Here is a 13,848-nt window from a genome sequence, read left to right as displayed (position 1 = left end):
CCATTCAGTGTCTGGATACAGGTGGCATTCAATAAATGCTTTTTAAATGAATGAACACATCTGAGGTAATCTACACAAAGTATAGGTCATTTATTTTCCTTCTAGTCCTGGGCTCAGTACATAGATGGCTTCTCTTCACCTTTTGGGTTGACAATTTTCTCCAGGTTGCTGCTGATGATATGATAAAGCTCAGCCTGGAAGAAGGCCAAAAGAGCAGCAGTGAGGTTCTTGGCCTTTCCCCTGCCCCCATCTACTTCCCTTAGAGGCTTACTCCTCACTCACATAGAAGGCCCTCAGGTCCAGTACCATGGCCCTGAGCTCCCCATAGGCCGCCTCATCTCGCTCATGCACCAGGGCCCGGTAATCCATCTGGGATATGGGAGGCAAAGCTGAGTCAACCCCATGGGAGGTTGGGACATTAGCCTGGTTTCTTCATATAGGGTATAGGTAACTTGAGGATGAGCCCCTTCTCAGCACCAAGAAATGAAATCTCAGGATCAAGCAGAGAAAGACGTCAAGGTTTCTAAGCCCAAATCAGTTTTCCTAGGCAATACTTTTGACTTAATATTCTCCACACTGGGAAGGTCAGAAACCAGGCAAAGAAGTCCTCTATCCCCCCATCCTCACCCACCCCAGACTCAGCTAAAGGCTGGTGGGCTATCTACTCACTACATGGGTTTCCTTAGAGGCCTTGGCCACAGCATCCCCCCGTTCAGAGAAGTACCTGCAGGAAGCAAGGGGAGTAACCACAGGAAAGGGCATTCAGATGCGTATTCCCTCAAACCCTTCCCCAGCCCCCACCATCCTGATGGGACTGCCCAACTTTGAAAGTTCCAGAAAAATCTCCTAGCAGCATGCCCCACCCCATGCTGGCCCTCCAGCTGCCCTCACTTGGAAATGGTCGTCTGGAAAGCTTCCACTTTGGTCTTGACTGCATTCACCCTCTCCAGCACCTTTTCCTGAGGTGATGAAAGAGATAGGAGGCAAAGAAAACACTTCATGTCCTCCCTCCTTCACCCTCCATCCCTCTCCTCCTCCCAGTTCATTGTCTCTCCCAATTCTCAATGTCATCACACACCTTTTTCTTACCTGGATTGCCACACCAAAGTCATTCCCGTCCTCAATCTTGGGGATCAGATGCTGGATCCATGTGATCACCTATGTTAAGAGGTATCATGTAGGAATCATTGAGCAAACTTACTGGGTTCTTCCTATGACTGCCACTTCCCAGTAAGTTATAGATAATTGAGCTCTTCTTACATGCCAGTGACTGTGCTGTGTATTATATATCTGATTTGATCTTCAAAGCAGCCTTTCAAAGTAGATATTCTTACTGTATATTCTTACTTTTTAATGTTTATTTACTTAACAGATGAAAAACTGAGTCACAGAATGTCTAAGTGATTTACTTAAGGTTAGCAGTAGGTAAGTGACAGAGTGAGGATTTGAGCCCAGGCAGTCTCCCTTTAAGGCCTAAGTTCCTATACCAACTCACTATATCCTTGTACCTGCACTCTGTATCAGCATAGCCTCTGATTTTGGGGATGCCACTGTGACATCAGAATGAGGAGAACAAAAGGTATCTAAGCCCAAGGCACAGAAGGAAGTTTCCTATTTCAAGAACAGTTCCCCAAAGGAAGGACCTGAATGAGAAGGTCCTTACTGAAGGTCCTCGGAAAGAGACCAGGGCATGACCTGGCTTGTTTTCTGTTTCCCCCAGTTCCCAGGCTTACCAGAATGCATTTTTCTTTGAGAGTCCAGACTTCTGGCTTAACCAGGGCAAGAAGAGCCAGGAGTTTCTCATTCCCAGGGAGAAAGCCACACTTAGGGACTGTGAGAAAAAGGGGATTCAGGCCCATTCTCATCCAGCAGTCAATGTGCCATTTCCCTTTCCCAAGCCACCCCTTCCTCTCTTACCTTCTTTCTTCTCCTGCTTATCTGTTTCCATCTAAGGTAAAAAGTGGGAAAGTAGCTTTAGAAAAGTACTGGAGACCGTCATCTCCAACTGGGTTTATAAACTGGGTTCCTAGTCCAAGCCCTATCCCTGAGTGCCTCACCTCATCATCCTTGGGTGGGGGATCTGGTATGGGAATGTCCAGTGGACCCCGAAGAGAGGTCAGGTCAGCCACGTTGAGGGAGTCCTCCTGCACAGAGCTCACTGTCAGGGGCTGCCCGGTGGCCTCTTCCCCTCATCTTGAGTCACACAGCCTTGCCTCCCACCTACACAACGCACCCATCCCGTCTCCCAACCTAGGCTCAGGCCTCATACCATCCTACCATTCCCAGTCCACAACTCACAACTGTTCTCTGCATGCTGAGGCCAGCTGTTAGCTAGAGAGGGTAGGTAAAGAGGAGAGAGGCCATGGGATGGGGCAAAAGGGGTCCACACTACTCACTTGCAAGAGTTGATTCAGGTATATGATTCTCTGTGGCAAGAATCTGTAGAGGAATTCCTCAGCCTGTGGGTTACATTGCAAGGACTGGGGATCTCACAACATGCTCAGTGAGATGTCTGAGAAGTGGGACTGGGAGTGTTCTTGGAAATTACTGAATCCAGTACTTCAAATGAGGAAACTGAAGCCCTAAGAAGGGAAGAGATTTTCCCAAGCTGGTAAGTGGTAGAACCAAGGTGAGAACTGTGGTATTCCTGCCTTGGGACAACAGCTTTCATCGCCACACCAAAAGAGGGGAGAAGAAGTGGCAGATGTGGCAAGAGTACTAAGAGGGATCAAATTAAAGGTAAAGATCGATAATTAGGAGTTTATCTTTGTGGAAGGTTTGATAACTGAAGGAGAGCCCAAAGTGGGTGTGGGGGTCACTCCAAGAAGCTGTTACCCTCAAGTATTAGTCTAAGATTCAGAGTCAAATCGCTTGAATCCAGAAGACTTACCTCCTGGAAAAGGTTTTGCCTGAAGACATCCACCTGCACAGAGAGCAGTACCCGGATGTTGGTTAAGGGTCTCGGTTGTCAAGACTAAGATCCCACCCCCAATAGGGTGCCCTCCAACTTGGCTCAGGCCTTTCCAACCACAAGCTAGATTCTCCCAGAAGCCCACGCTCAGTGCAGAGACTGGCCAAAGGGTAGGAATCTGGGAATCCCCGGCAGAAGTGAAAGCACTAGAGAGAGGTTGGGGGAATTTTCTGGCACGGCCATGGTCCCCTGGAGCACCTTGCTTGGCCTCCATCCTGGAGGGCTCCCCGACCCCTTCCTGGCCTCCCGTCCCCCCGATACCTGTTTGCGGGCTTCCCCGCTCAGGTGCACCCCACAAGGCTTGGCCATGCTGCTCCAGTTGCTAGATCTCTGGTCTCCCGGCTCGCGGCCGAGGCTTTCGCTTTCACTCCCCACGTCCAGGCCCGCCCACCTCAACCCCGCCCCCTTTCTCCTTTTCCCCCTCCCCTTGGCAGGCCGCAAACCATAGGGAGCCGCTCAGCCATTCTCCGCTTGTTGAGACTGGAAGAGGCGGTGCTGACTCGTTCACAAGCCCAGGAACAGTCCGAGGGAGGAGCCGGAACATGTGGGACGGCGGAGATTGAACAGGGGCTGTCCCTTGGAGTAGGGGAGGGGCTTGCAGAGAAGGGTAGGGCCGTCCAAGTGAAGTCCGGTGTTCGGGTGAAAGTGATGGGGCAGTGGGTAAGGTGCTCAGTGGTAGGGCTCCCCATAGAAAGCTCAACTGCAGGGAGGGGCCGGAGAGGAACCAGAGAGGGTGGGAGAAGTAATAGGAGGCCTGAAACTGAGAAAGGCTAACAGGATATGGAAGGGAGCAGGTGCGCTGAGGCTTTCTCCGAGAGGGCACCCGGCCTTCAAGACCAACTGGAGAAGGGACGAGATTCGTTTAAGTGGAGCTCAGGCCCGCCAGAGTTGAGTTCCCCGCAGAGTGGGGCCTCACCGATGGGGACCGGAGCATGGCTGACTGCTCTGGATAGAGAGGAAGGCTTTGAGGGAAATAAGGTATCCCCAACGCCTGGTGCTATCCGGGAGGGGCGGAATAAGCCTGGGGGCAGGGAGAGAAGAGCCCTACAAAGGGATTTTAAAGCTGAGAAGCTCTGAGGGCGGAGCTATGGGGCCATTTACCCTTGTCATTGGCTGGGACCCGGCCTCTTATTCACCCCGCCCCCAATCGCGTGACCCCGCCCTTCCTTAACTTGAATCCCCACCCCTTCCCCTGAAACTAGGTCTCAATCCCGCCCTCTTTCTGAGTACTTCCTGTTCCCGGCTAAGCCTAGCGAAGGTCCCGGGCGGGAGAGTGACTGTGGGTGGCTTGAGTGACCCGGGGCAGCTGGGACCGGGTTGGGCAGCGAAACCCGACACCAGGAAGGAAGGACGGTGGGAGGTCTGTGCACAGCCTGCGCCGATCCCGGAGGGTGGCGGGGCTGGGGCTCACTCTGGTCTCAGGATGCCAGGGGAGGCGGAGGAGCAGGCCTTCCTGGAAGCCCGCACGGAGCTGGCCAGAGCCCTGAGGAGGGATTCCGGGCAGGCGTTTTCCCTGGAGCAGCTCTGGCCGCTCCTGGTCACTTCTCTGCCGCCAGCAGCCCGCTACCTGCAACTGGACGCCGCACGCCTGGTTCGCTGCAACGCTCATGGAGAGGTGAGGCCCGGTCCCGCTCGGAAGCGAGACGTAGGACCTGATGTCAGGACGGGGCTCACAGCTCTGCTTTCTGCTTCCAGCCCCGAAACTACCTCAACACCCTGTCAACGGCCCTGAATATCCTGGAGAAATATGGCCGCAACCTCCTCAGCCCTCAGCGGCCCCGGTACTGGCGCGGGGTCAAGTTTAACAACCCTGTTTTTCGCAGCACGGTGGATGCTGTGCAGGTGAAGCCTCTGGGCCCCTTTTGGGGAAAGGGACTTGGCCTGGGCTGGGGGTTGGCTCGAAAGGGCCTGAGGCTCTGCTGAATGAGGGGAATCCAGCCCTATTGGGAAGAGGACCTGCTGGGCAGTGACTGGTTTGAATGTGTGTCAGGGGGGCCGGGATGTTCTGCGATTGTATGGCTACACAGAGGAGCAGCCAGATGGGTTGAGCTTCCCTGAGGGTCAGGAGGAGCCAGATGAGCACCAAGTTGCTACAGTCACACTGGAAGTACTGCTGCTTCGGACAGAGCTCAGTCTGCTGTTACAGGTGAGATGTCTTTAGTCCAGGGCTTAAGCACCAGGGCTGGGGAGCCCCGCCTAACTTCAGAGCCAGCCTGGGGAGCCCCTTGCTTCTAAACCATGAGCACAGTCCCCACAGCAACCTGGGAACACCCAGTACTGTTCTCACTGTGAATGTTGAGGGTCAGGGCTTTGAGAGAGGGCCTTGCTCTAGGTGGGGACTCTTCATCTTGCTTGCAGAATACTCACCCAAGACAGCAGGCACTGGAGCAGCTGCTGAAAGACAAAGTTGAAGATGATGTAAGAAGGCAGGAAAAGGGGTTGCATGGGGGTGGTTCTGGGCCCTGGTGAACAAAGGGGACAGAGGTTGTGGGACTCTGTGTCCCCAAACATTTGTCTGTTCCCTGCCCTTTCTCCTCAGATACTGCAGCTCTCAGAGTTTGCCACCCTGCTGAGAGAGATTGCTCCTGGCCCCCTCAACACACCCTTTGTCCCAGGTATTATTGGTCCTATATTGGGGGGAGGGGTGTTAGTAGACCATATTGATGGAAATTTGGGGCCCTCTGGCTATCGTGGTTGATTTCCTTTCTTTTTTAAAAGAGATTAACGTTGTTTCCTTGAGGTCAGATAATGTTGAAAAGTAGTATGTGATTTGTCTTCCTCCACAGTAGATTCAGATATATCTTGGTCTTTTTCAGAAAGTTAATCTGTTCTTTCCTCTTCTCCAGGCTCCACTCCTGGTCCCTGCGACCTCTGTGGTTCTATCCCAGGCACACTGCACTGCTCAGCCTGTAAGCAGGCTTTGTGTTTAGTTTGTGATCGCCTGTTCCACGGGCACCCATCCCGTGCCCATCACCTCCGCCAGACCCTGCCTGGGGCCCCCCAGGCCACACATCTGAGCCCTAGGTGAGAGGCCTTCTTTTCTGGGTGGGAGTGAAATTGAAATAACTTATAACGACTTAAGTATCTATGTGCCAGAGTCTGTGCTAAAGATGGTTTCATAGAGGACAAGCAGCAGGTTACTGCCCCCAGGAGATCATAAGACATAACATTCCAAGCAAGTGGCAGTCACAAGGTAGATCACTGTGGTGTGCAAATAGGCACCAGGAAGATGCAACCCAGTCTGAAGGATCAGCTAATCAGTTGACAGTTTTAGGCACTAAATGGGGCAGACCCATTTTACTATGGGCCAGGCCCTAAGTTAGGGGTGTTTACTAGCAAGATAGGAACTTTAAGCCACCATTTAAACGTTGAGCAGCTTATAGATATGGAAGTGTTCTAGACAGAACATGTGCAAAAGCCAGAGCCTTGTCTCAGCATGCAGGGAATGAGGGGTGCCCAGGGGTAAGGGACTCAGGCCATGTTGCTTTTCCATTCCAGCTTACCTGCCTCAGCTCCTCCGCAGCCTCAGCCAGCCTCCCTGCTGGCCCTGGGAGACAGCTCTGTTTCTTCTCCCGATCCTGCGAGTGCCCGTTTGCCCTGGCACTGTGCTGCCTGTGCTGTGCTAAATGAACCGTGGGCGGTGCTCTGTGTGGCCTGTGATCGGCCCCGAGGCTGTAAGGGGTTGGGGCTGGGGACTGAGAGTCCCCAAGGAGCTGGGAGTCTAGAACCTGAGCTTGCACGGGGTCGCTGGGCCTGCCAGAGCTGCACCTTTGAGAATGAGGCAGCGGCTGTGCTGTGTGCCATATGTGAGCGACCTCGGTTGGCTCAGCCTCCTAGCTTGGTGGTGGATTCTCGGGATGCTGGCATTTGCCTGCATCCCTTTCAGGTAATCTATTCCTGGCTTTCCTAGCTCTTCATCTGCACCTGTTACCATAGGCCATTCTCTTATTTCCTCATCCCCTGTTTTCCTTTAATTCCCCATTACCTTCCTTCCAGCTCCCTGTATTTCCATCTTGAGCCTCAGCCAGCTTTCAATGGGATAATTCTTTCTGCCTTCCCAGCAGGGGAATACTTTGCTCTCCTCTGCCCAGACTCCAGTTTGGTACTGTGTTCACTGTACCTTCTGCAACTTGGGCCCTGGCTGGGTGTGTGCTATGTGCAACCGGACTAGCAGCCCCATCCCAGTACAGCGCACCCCCGAGCTACATGTCACCTCTTTGGAAGAGCGACCTCCTGAGCCAGGGCCTCCACGATGCCTCAGTGGCTCCCTGCCCAGTTCCTGTGGAGACGCGGAGAAGCAGCGCCAAGACAAGATGAGAGAGGAAGGTCTCCAGCTTGTGATCAAGATCCGGGTGAGGATTTGGGCCTGGGATGTGATGAGGCTGAGCTAGTGGGGGAAGGGAAAGGCTACAGACAGTTGGTTAATACAAGTTCTTGTAAAACTTGTCATGGTTAAGAGCAGCTGCCTCTTACTGAATCCTTTCTACATGACAAGTACACTAGGCATTGCTCACATGATCCGTATGTCTGAGCTCAAAATGCTCACTATCAGCATTTTGGTTCAGATTGAGGGTGGGTGGAGAGTGCCCATCATGACAGGCCCTGTGTCTGGGTGGGACTGTGCCTTAGGAAGGTGAAGCTGCAGGCGCCAGTCCAGAGGAGGTCTTCTCGGCTCTGCAGTACTCGGGCACTGAGGTGCCCCTGCAGTGGTTGCGCTCAGAGCTGCCCTACGTGCTGGAGATGGTGGCTGAGCTGGCTGGACAGCAGGACCCAAGGCTAGGTGCCTTTTCCTGTCAAGAGGCCCGGAAAGCCTGGCTAGATCGTCACGGCAATCTTGATGAAGCGGTGGAGGAGTGTGTGAGGGCCCGGCGGAGGAAGGTACCTGCTGTGCTGGGACAGGGTTGAGAGGTGTGGGTCTCAGAACCTCTCACACTCTCCTTGCTTGCTCTTCCCTCTTTGCTACTCTCCACTCTCCCTGCTCGCAGGTGCAGGAGCTCCAGGCCCTGGGCTTTGGGCCTGAGGAAGGATCTCTTCAAGCATTGTTCCAACATGGGGGTGACGTGGCACGGGCCCTGACTGAGCTACAACGCCAGCGCCTTGAGCCCTTCCATCAGCGTCTCTGGGACAATGGCCCTGAGCCCACCCCTTCCTGGGATGGGCCAGACAAGCAGGTGCTGGGAGGAGGTGAAGAGGCCACTTAGTGGGGAAGAGGGAAAGCTGAGGGGTAGGGCCCCTGGGCTCTGATAGCCACTTCTCCCCACTCTACCCAAATCCCATTGCAGAGCCTGGTCAGACGGCTTTTGGCAGTGTACACGCTCCCCAGCTGGGGCCGGGCCGAGCTGGCGCTGTCACTGCTGCAGGAGACACCCAGGAACTATGAGTTGGGGGACGTGGTGGAAGCTGTGAGGCACAGCCAGGACCGGGCCTTCCTGCGCCGCTTGCTTGCCCAGGAGTGTGCAGTGTGCGGCTGGGCCCTGCCCCGCAGCCGGGTGAGCCCCTCTTCGCTGTACCTGGCCTGGGAATGCTTCTGTTCCCTTTGAACCCCCACTCCGCCTGTCTCTGGTCCTGTCTTTGCTCTGCAGTTGTCATGTGCCCCTGAAGGTTTCTAGGAAGGGAAGGGCAGGAATAGGCCACATACCTACCCCCTTTTTTTAAAGGTTTTATTATGGCACATTTCAAACAAACAGTAGTAGAGGGAACTATAACAAATTTTCTCTTCCATCCCTCACCCCTCAACCATATGTCTTCATCACCAAGTTTCAACAATTACCAGTGTATGGCCTACATAGATGGAGGAGTATTTTGAAGCAAATCTGAGACATCTTGTAGTCCATCTATAAATATTTCAGTATATATCTCTGAAAGATAAAACTCTGAAAACACAGCCACAAATACCATTGTCACACCAAAAGAATAATTACCACAATTCTTTAGTGTCATCGTCAAATATCCAGGTGGTACACATAGGACCCTCCTATCTTCTGAGACCCCACTTTAAGTCAGCAGTGGTAGTTCTTTAGCCAAATACAGTCCAGTTTATTTAGGCCAGCTGTGTTTTGTTTTGTTTTGTCTTTACTCCTTAAAATAATTGCAGATTTGCAGGAAGTTGTAAAAATAATAGACTCTTTAAAATAATTGTAGATTCGCAGGAAGTTGTAGGAATAATAGAGTCCTGCATGCTCTCCACCCACTTTCCCCAAGTGGTGATGTCTTATATAATTATAGTGCAGTATCAAGACCAGGAAATAAGACACTGGTGCAAAGTTAGTCTGCAGACCTTGTCATTGTTCACATGGATGTACAGTACTGTACAGTTTTATCCCATGTATAGATTCACAGAACCACCATCAAAACCAAGATACCATTGTTTCATTGCCACAAAGGAACCCCCTCATGCTACTCCTTTATAGTTATAACCTCCTTTCCTCCTCCTTTCATGTGGCAACCACTAGTCGGTTCTCCATCTCTGTAGTTTTGTCATTCTAAGGATGTATTTGTGAGTTTCCTTTTAATTGAAAGTGAGTGCCTTTGGAGGGCATTCTTCTGTTCACCTTAGGTCTCACCATTGCCTATTTTCTTCCACATTAAGTCTTCAGACATTTAAGTTGTATGCCTGGTATTTGAGGTTGCTACCTGCCCAGTTGTTAATTAGACCCTGTTTCTCAGTGGACACCTGTTTACTGCCCCTTCCCCAGGTTGACAGCTTCTGACGTTCTCCTCACCCTCTCTCACTGTCTAGATGCAGGCCCTGACGTCCTGTGAGTGTACCATCTGTCCTGACTGCTTCCGCCAGCACTTCACTATTGCCTTGAAGGAGAAACACATCACAGACATGGTGTGCCCTGCCTGTGGTCGTCCCGACCTCACCGATGACACGCAGTTGCTCAGCTACTTCTCCACCCTCGACATCCAGGTACTACAGTCCCTGGGACTCAGGGTGCCCTGGGCTTTGAATAGGAACGCTGTCCACATATATTTCTATATCCTGTCCCAGCTTCGAGAGAGCCTAGAGCCAGATGCCTATGCACTGTTTCACAAGAAGCTGACTGAAGGTGTGCTCATGCGGGACCCTAAGTTCTTGTGGTGTGCGCAGGTATGTGGCCTGCCCAAAGTTGCTGACGGGGGCAGGGGTGGTGCCAGGTCAGGCCTCAGATTGCTTTATGCTCTCCTGCCCACAGTGCTCCTTTGGCTTCATATATGAGCGTGAGCAGCTGGAGGCAACATGTCCCCAGTGTCACCAGACCTTCTGTGTTCTCTGCAAGCGCCAGGTGAGGCACATTCATCCTCTCAGAAATACTTACTGAGCTACTGGCAGGTACTGTGTTATCTCAGGCGGTCTGCTCTGCTAGAGAACAGAACAGATATGAGTTCAGGGTTCACAGAGCTCACAGACTAGTCTTGGGGGAGATGGGGAGAAGGAGAGAGGAAGGAGGGATGAGAGAAAAAAAGTGGAAGGACGAAGGAGGGAAGAGAAAGGTGAGGAGGAAGAAAAGAAAGGAAGTAAAGGATGGAGCGAGCATAATTACACACTGACTGAAGTTCTGTGAAGAAAACTAATAGGAATCTGAGCTCAGGAATGAAGTAATGGACCTCCTAAAGGTAGAAAGAAAGGTCAGACAAGTCTTCTCTAAAAATAGTTTAATTTAAGCTTAAGTCTGAAAGTTAAGAAGAAGCCAATTATGCAAAGAGTATTTGGGATAGAAAGAACAAACACATGGGAAAGCCAAAATCATAAGAAAAGGGTTGTGTGGCTGGATCCTCAAGAGCAAGGGGAGAGTGGCAGGTGTTCAGAGAGGAGCTAGCTGCCAGGTCAGGAGAGCCTTGAGGCCAAGTGAGGAAGGTATTTGCCTTTCATTATAAGACTAAGCAAGGGACGATACTATTTCATTTACCTCTTAAAAAGTTTAGCATTTGATACCAAAAAGTTGCATCAGTGTTATGAAACACAGTAATAAAATGAACACCCGAGAGCATACCACCAAACCTAAAAACTAGAATACTCCCAGTACTGTTGAAGCTGCTTGACTTACCCTTTCAAAGGCACTTTGGCTGCAAGGCAGAGAATGGACCATAGGGATGCAGGAGTGGAGGCAGAGAGACCAGTAACCAAGGCAAGACCTGACCTGGCCCAGACTATGGTGGTCACAATAGGGGTGTAGAAAAAGGAGACAGGGTTGAGATAGGATTGGGGTGGAAACCAGAATTGCTGGTGGATGTGTGGTGGTATGAGGAAACAGAAGAACCAAGACTGGCCCCTTGGTTTGGGATTTGAGCAAATGGTGGATGCTGTAAATTAAGCCAGGGCCCACTGGGTATGCGTGGAGGGGCCTGGGGTGGAACTCCCAGGTGATGCTTTCCTTCTGGCAGTGGGAGGAGCAGCACCGAGGCCGAAGCTGCGAGGATTTCCAGAACTGGAAACGCACCAATGACCCAGAATACCAGGCCCAGGGACTGGCGATGTATCTGCAGGAAAATGGCATTGGTAAGGCTGCCCCACTGGCCTGTTTGCCCAGTTATACATCATTGCCCGCAGCCCTCTGCCTGAGGGCCTGGAGAAAGAGTGGCAGCCCTGACCTGCTCTGTCTCTCAGACTGCCCCAAGTGCAAGTTCTCATACGCACTGGCCCGAGGAGGCTGCATGCATTTCCACTGCACCCAGTGCCGCCACCAGTTCTGCAGTGGCTGCTACAATGCCTTTTACGCCAAGAATGTAAGCCCTGAGAATGGGGGTGGAAGGGACACAGGGAGGGGGCTGCCATCGGGTATGAGGGACAGAGGCCTCTGGGGAAGAAGAGAGTATAAAGGAGAGAAGAGGAGGCCAGTGGGGTGTAAAGCACCTGTCTGTCCCCTTTCCCCCTCTGCTTGCTCCAGACCCTCCAATGTCTCCATCTTCCCCCATTCCTACACTCCTCACAAAGGGGTTCCTGAGAGGCCAGGACCCCAACAGTCTCCATCTACCCTTCTCCCATCTGGGTTTCCACCAGAAATGTCCAGACCCCAACTGCAGGGTGAAAAAGTCCCTGCATGGCCACCACCCCCGAGACTGTCTCTTCTACCTGCGGGACTGGACTGCTGTCCGCCTCCAGAAGCTGTTACAGGTCAGGAGTGGCCAGCCTGGCTGGGTTTGCAGGTTGCCTAGGAGAGGAGGCCTGGCCCAGGGTGGCGAGAAGGGAAAGGCTCTGCATTGGGAAATTCAGGGGGCTGGCATCAAAGGGAACTTAATCCCCATCTGTCTGTCCCTCCTCAGGACAATAACATCATGTTCAATACAGAGCCCCCAGCAGGGGCCCGGGCAGTCCCTGGAGGTAAGTATTGAGATGAGTCCTAGAGAAGGGGAGAAGGTGGGCTGGGCTTCCACTGTGAGACAGGCAAAGGAGAGGCTTGGGTGTGCTGTGAGACCTGGGCTCAAAGCCCATCCATCCTATGCCTACTTGTTGTGTGCCCTTTGGTGAGTTAACCTCCCCAGGCCTTATTTCTTACTCTGTAAAACGGGGTTAATATCCACCTTGCAGTTAAGCTGTTTTACATAAGACCACATTAAAGCACATGGCCCCTCAATACTAATTTTCTTCTCCCATTCCCAAAGTATAATGATTCATTAGTTAACTAAGGGAGTATTTAATGAGATTTGCTAGTTGCAGTATTTTAGGTTCCATGAGGGCCACAGAAATATTTCACGTGTGATTCTAATCTACCCAACTTCTTCCCATCTAGATAGAGTAAGACTTTTGCAGAATAACTAAGCAAGAACTGAATCACAACCATAAGAGTTGTCTCAAGGGAGCATGGATTATGGGCCAAAAGCCAGCTTTGATAAAAGCAGGGACAGCAAGGTTCCTGCTTTTGTATAAGCATTGGGCTGCCACAGTTGCATCTCTGAGTACCCCCACCACTACCACCACCACCACCACCACTGGGAGAGCAGGGTTTTTGTCCCCAGTACCCTCCCTGGGGGCTGCCTCCCATGCCACCATCAATATCCCAGTTCTCCTGGGGCTTTGTGGTCAATGGCCTCCTCCCAACAAAGGGTTCCTTCCTTCCCTCACCCCTAGGTGGCTGCCGAGTGATGGAACAGAAGGAGGTTCCCAACGGGCTCCAGGATGAAGCTTGTGGCAAGGAGACTCCGGCTGGCTATGCTGGCCTCTGCCAGTGAGTGCCAGGCAGGGCATGGAGTGTGGCTGGGGAGAGAGACAGGAGCACTCAGGGTATGCTCAGGCAGTAAGGTGGGTCTATGGGAGCAGTAGGTCCTGCAAAGAGCCCGAGAGAGGGGCTCTCTGGGCCAGGGCATGGATAGGTAGCAGCCAGCAGCATGCACAGGCTGCAACAGGCAGTCTTGTTCATCTGAGAATGCCAGTGCCCAGCGAAACCCTCAGTTAAAATTAGCTGAACACAGAACACACACTCTGCCTTCTCATCAACCCAGGGCACATTACAAAGAGTATCTCGTAAGCCTCATCAATGCTCACTCACTGGACCCAGCCACCCTGTATGAGGTGGAGGAGCTGGAGACAGCTGTCGAGCGCTACCTGCACATGCGTCCCCAGCCAGTGGCTGGGGAGGATGCCCCAATCTATCACGCCCGCTTGTTGCAGGTAAGTCTTTCCCCAATGCTCCCCGTGCCTCTGACTCTATGCTCTAGAAGTCCCCTCTCCAGGCTTTGCCTGAGCTCCAGGCTTCTAGTTTCATCATCTTCTCTCTCCTTCTGCAGAAGCTGATGGAAAAGGTGCCCTTGGGACAGAGTATCCCCCGCAGGAGGAAATAGCTGAGGGCAAGGGTCCTGTCCAGGGTTCTGTGGCCCATCTCTCTCAGGAACCGCTCCAGCACCAATAAAGAGGCATCTCCTTGCCCAGGCTTCTTGGTGGTCCTTCTTCCTGGCCC

The 13,848-nt window shown here is 52.4% G+C and overlaps 2 protein-coding genes across 6 annotated transcripts; one reads left to right on the top strand and one right to left on the bottom strand.

Moving 5' to 3' along the window:
- Positions 1-65: 65 nt before the first annotated feature.
- Positions 66-3,378, bottom strand: PSME2 (proteasome activator subunit 2). 2 transcript variants are annotated; one of them, XM_036884487.2, is made up of 11 exons: positions 3,233-3,378; positions 2,891-2,923; positions 2,397-2,459; positions 2,058-2,105; positions 1,918-1,948; positions 1,734-1,831; positions 1,090-1,158; positions 892-959; positions 670-724; positions 283-369; positions 66-194 (listed from the first exon to the last, which is right to left on the bottom strand). In XM_036884487.2, exons 1-11 carry the CDS (start codon positions 3,278-3,280, stop codon positions 114-116), a joined length of 681 nt encoding a protein of 226 aa, XP_036740382.1. In that variant the 5' UTR covers positions 3,281-3,378; the 3' UTR covers positions 66-113. The 2 variants fall into 2 exon arrangements, with proteins under 2 accessions (XP_036740382.1, XP_036740380.1); XM_036884485.2 differs by having other exon boundaries at positions 2,058-2,144; positions 3,233-3,376.
- Positions 3,379-4,183: 805 nt separating this feature from the next.
- Positions 4,184-13,815, top strand: RNF31 (ring finger protein 31). Of its 4 annotated transcripts, none has more exons than XM_036884441.2 (21): positions 4,184-4,586; positions 4,667-4,813; positions 4,962-5,117; positions 5,330-5,389; positions 5,511-5,586; positions 5,818-5,995; positions 6,470-6,857; positions 7,036-7,323; positions 7,601-7,849; positions 7,957-8,142; positions 8,254-8,460; positions 9,711-9,884; positions 9,966-10,064; positions 10,150-10,239; positions 11,339-11,453; positions 11,562-11,680; positions 11,889-12,068; positions 12,218-12,275; positions 13,023-13,119; positions 13,394-13,562; positions 13,679-13,815. In XM_036884441.2, the coding sequence occupies exons 1-21, from the start codon at positions 4,395-4,397 to the stop codon at positions 13,730-13,732; spliced, it is 3,282 nt and encodes a 1,093-aa protein (XP_036740336.2). In that variant the 5' UTR covers positions 4,184-4,394; the 3' UTR covers positions 13,733-13,815. The 4 variants fall into 4 exon arrangements, with proteins under 4 accessions (XP_036740336.2, XP_036740338.2, XP_036740335.2 ...); XM_036884440.2 differs by having other exon boundaries at positions 4,185-4,586; positions 7,033-7,323; XM_036884442.2 differs by having other exon boundaries at positions 4,186-4,586; positions 7,033-7,323; positions 11,955-12,068.
- Positions 13,816-13,848: the final 33 nt, after the last annotated feature.

Source organism: Manis pentadactyla, chromosome 11 (assembly GCF_030020395.1).
Source record: "Manis pentadactyla isolate mManPen7 chromosome 11, mManPen7.hap1, whole genome shotgun sequence".
Lineage (NCBI taxonomy): Eukaryota > Metazoa > Chordata > Mammalia > Pholidota > Manidae > Manis > Manis pentadactyla.
Note: the sequence above shows the minus strand (reverse complement) of the source record. Positions and strands in the feature narration are given on the sequence as shown.

Bases quoted from the DNA above. Each gene is read 5' to 3' on its own strand.
- PSME2 (XM_036884485.2), bottom strand. From the start codon at position 3,280: ATGGCCAAGCCTTGTGGGGTGCACCTGAGCGGGGAAGCCCGCAAACAG. The intron at 2,924-3,232 runs GTATCGGGGGGA...CTCTCTGTGCAG, and splicing joins GCGGGGAAGCCCGCAAACAG to GTGGATGTCTTCAGGCAAAA. The intron at 1,159-1,733 runs GTAAGCCTGGGA...CTCTTAACATAG, and splicing joins TCAAAGAAAAATGCATTCTG to GTGATCACATGGATCCAGCA.
- RNF31 (XM_036884440.2), top strand. From the start codon at position 4,395: ATGCCAGGGGAGGCGGAGGAGCAGGCCTTCCTGGAAGCCCGCACGGAG. The intron at 6,858-7,032 runs GTAATCTATTCC...CTGCCTTCCCAG, and splicing joins TTTGCCTGCATCCCTTTCAG to CAGGGGAATACTTTGCTCTC. The intron at 8,461-9,710 runs GTGAGCCCCTCT...CTCACTGTCTAG, and splicing joins GGGCCCTGCCCCGCAGCCGG to ATGCAGGCCCTGACGTCCTG.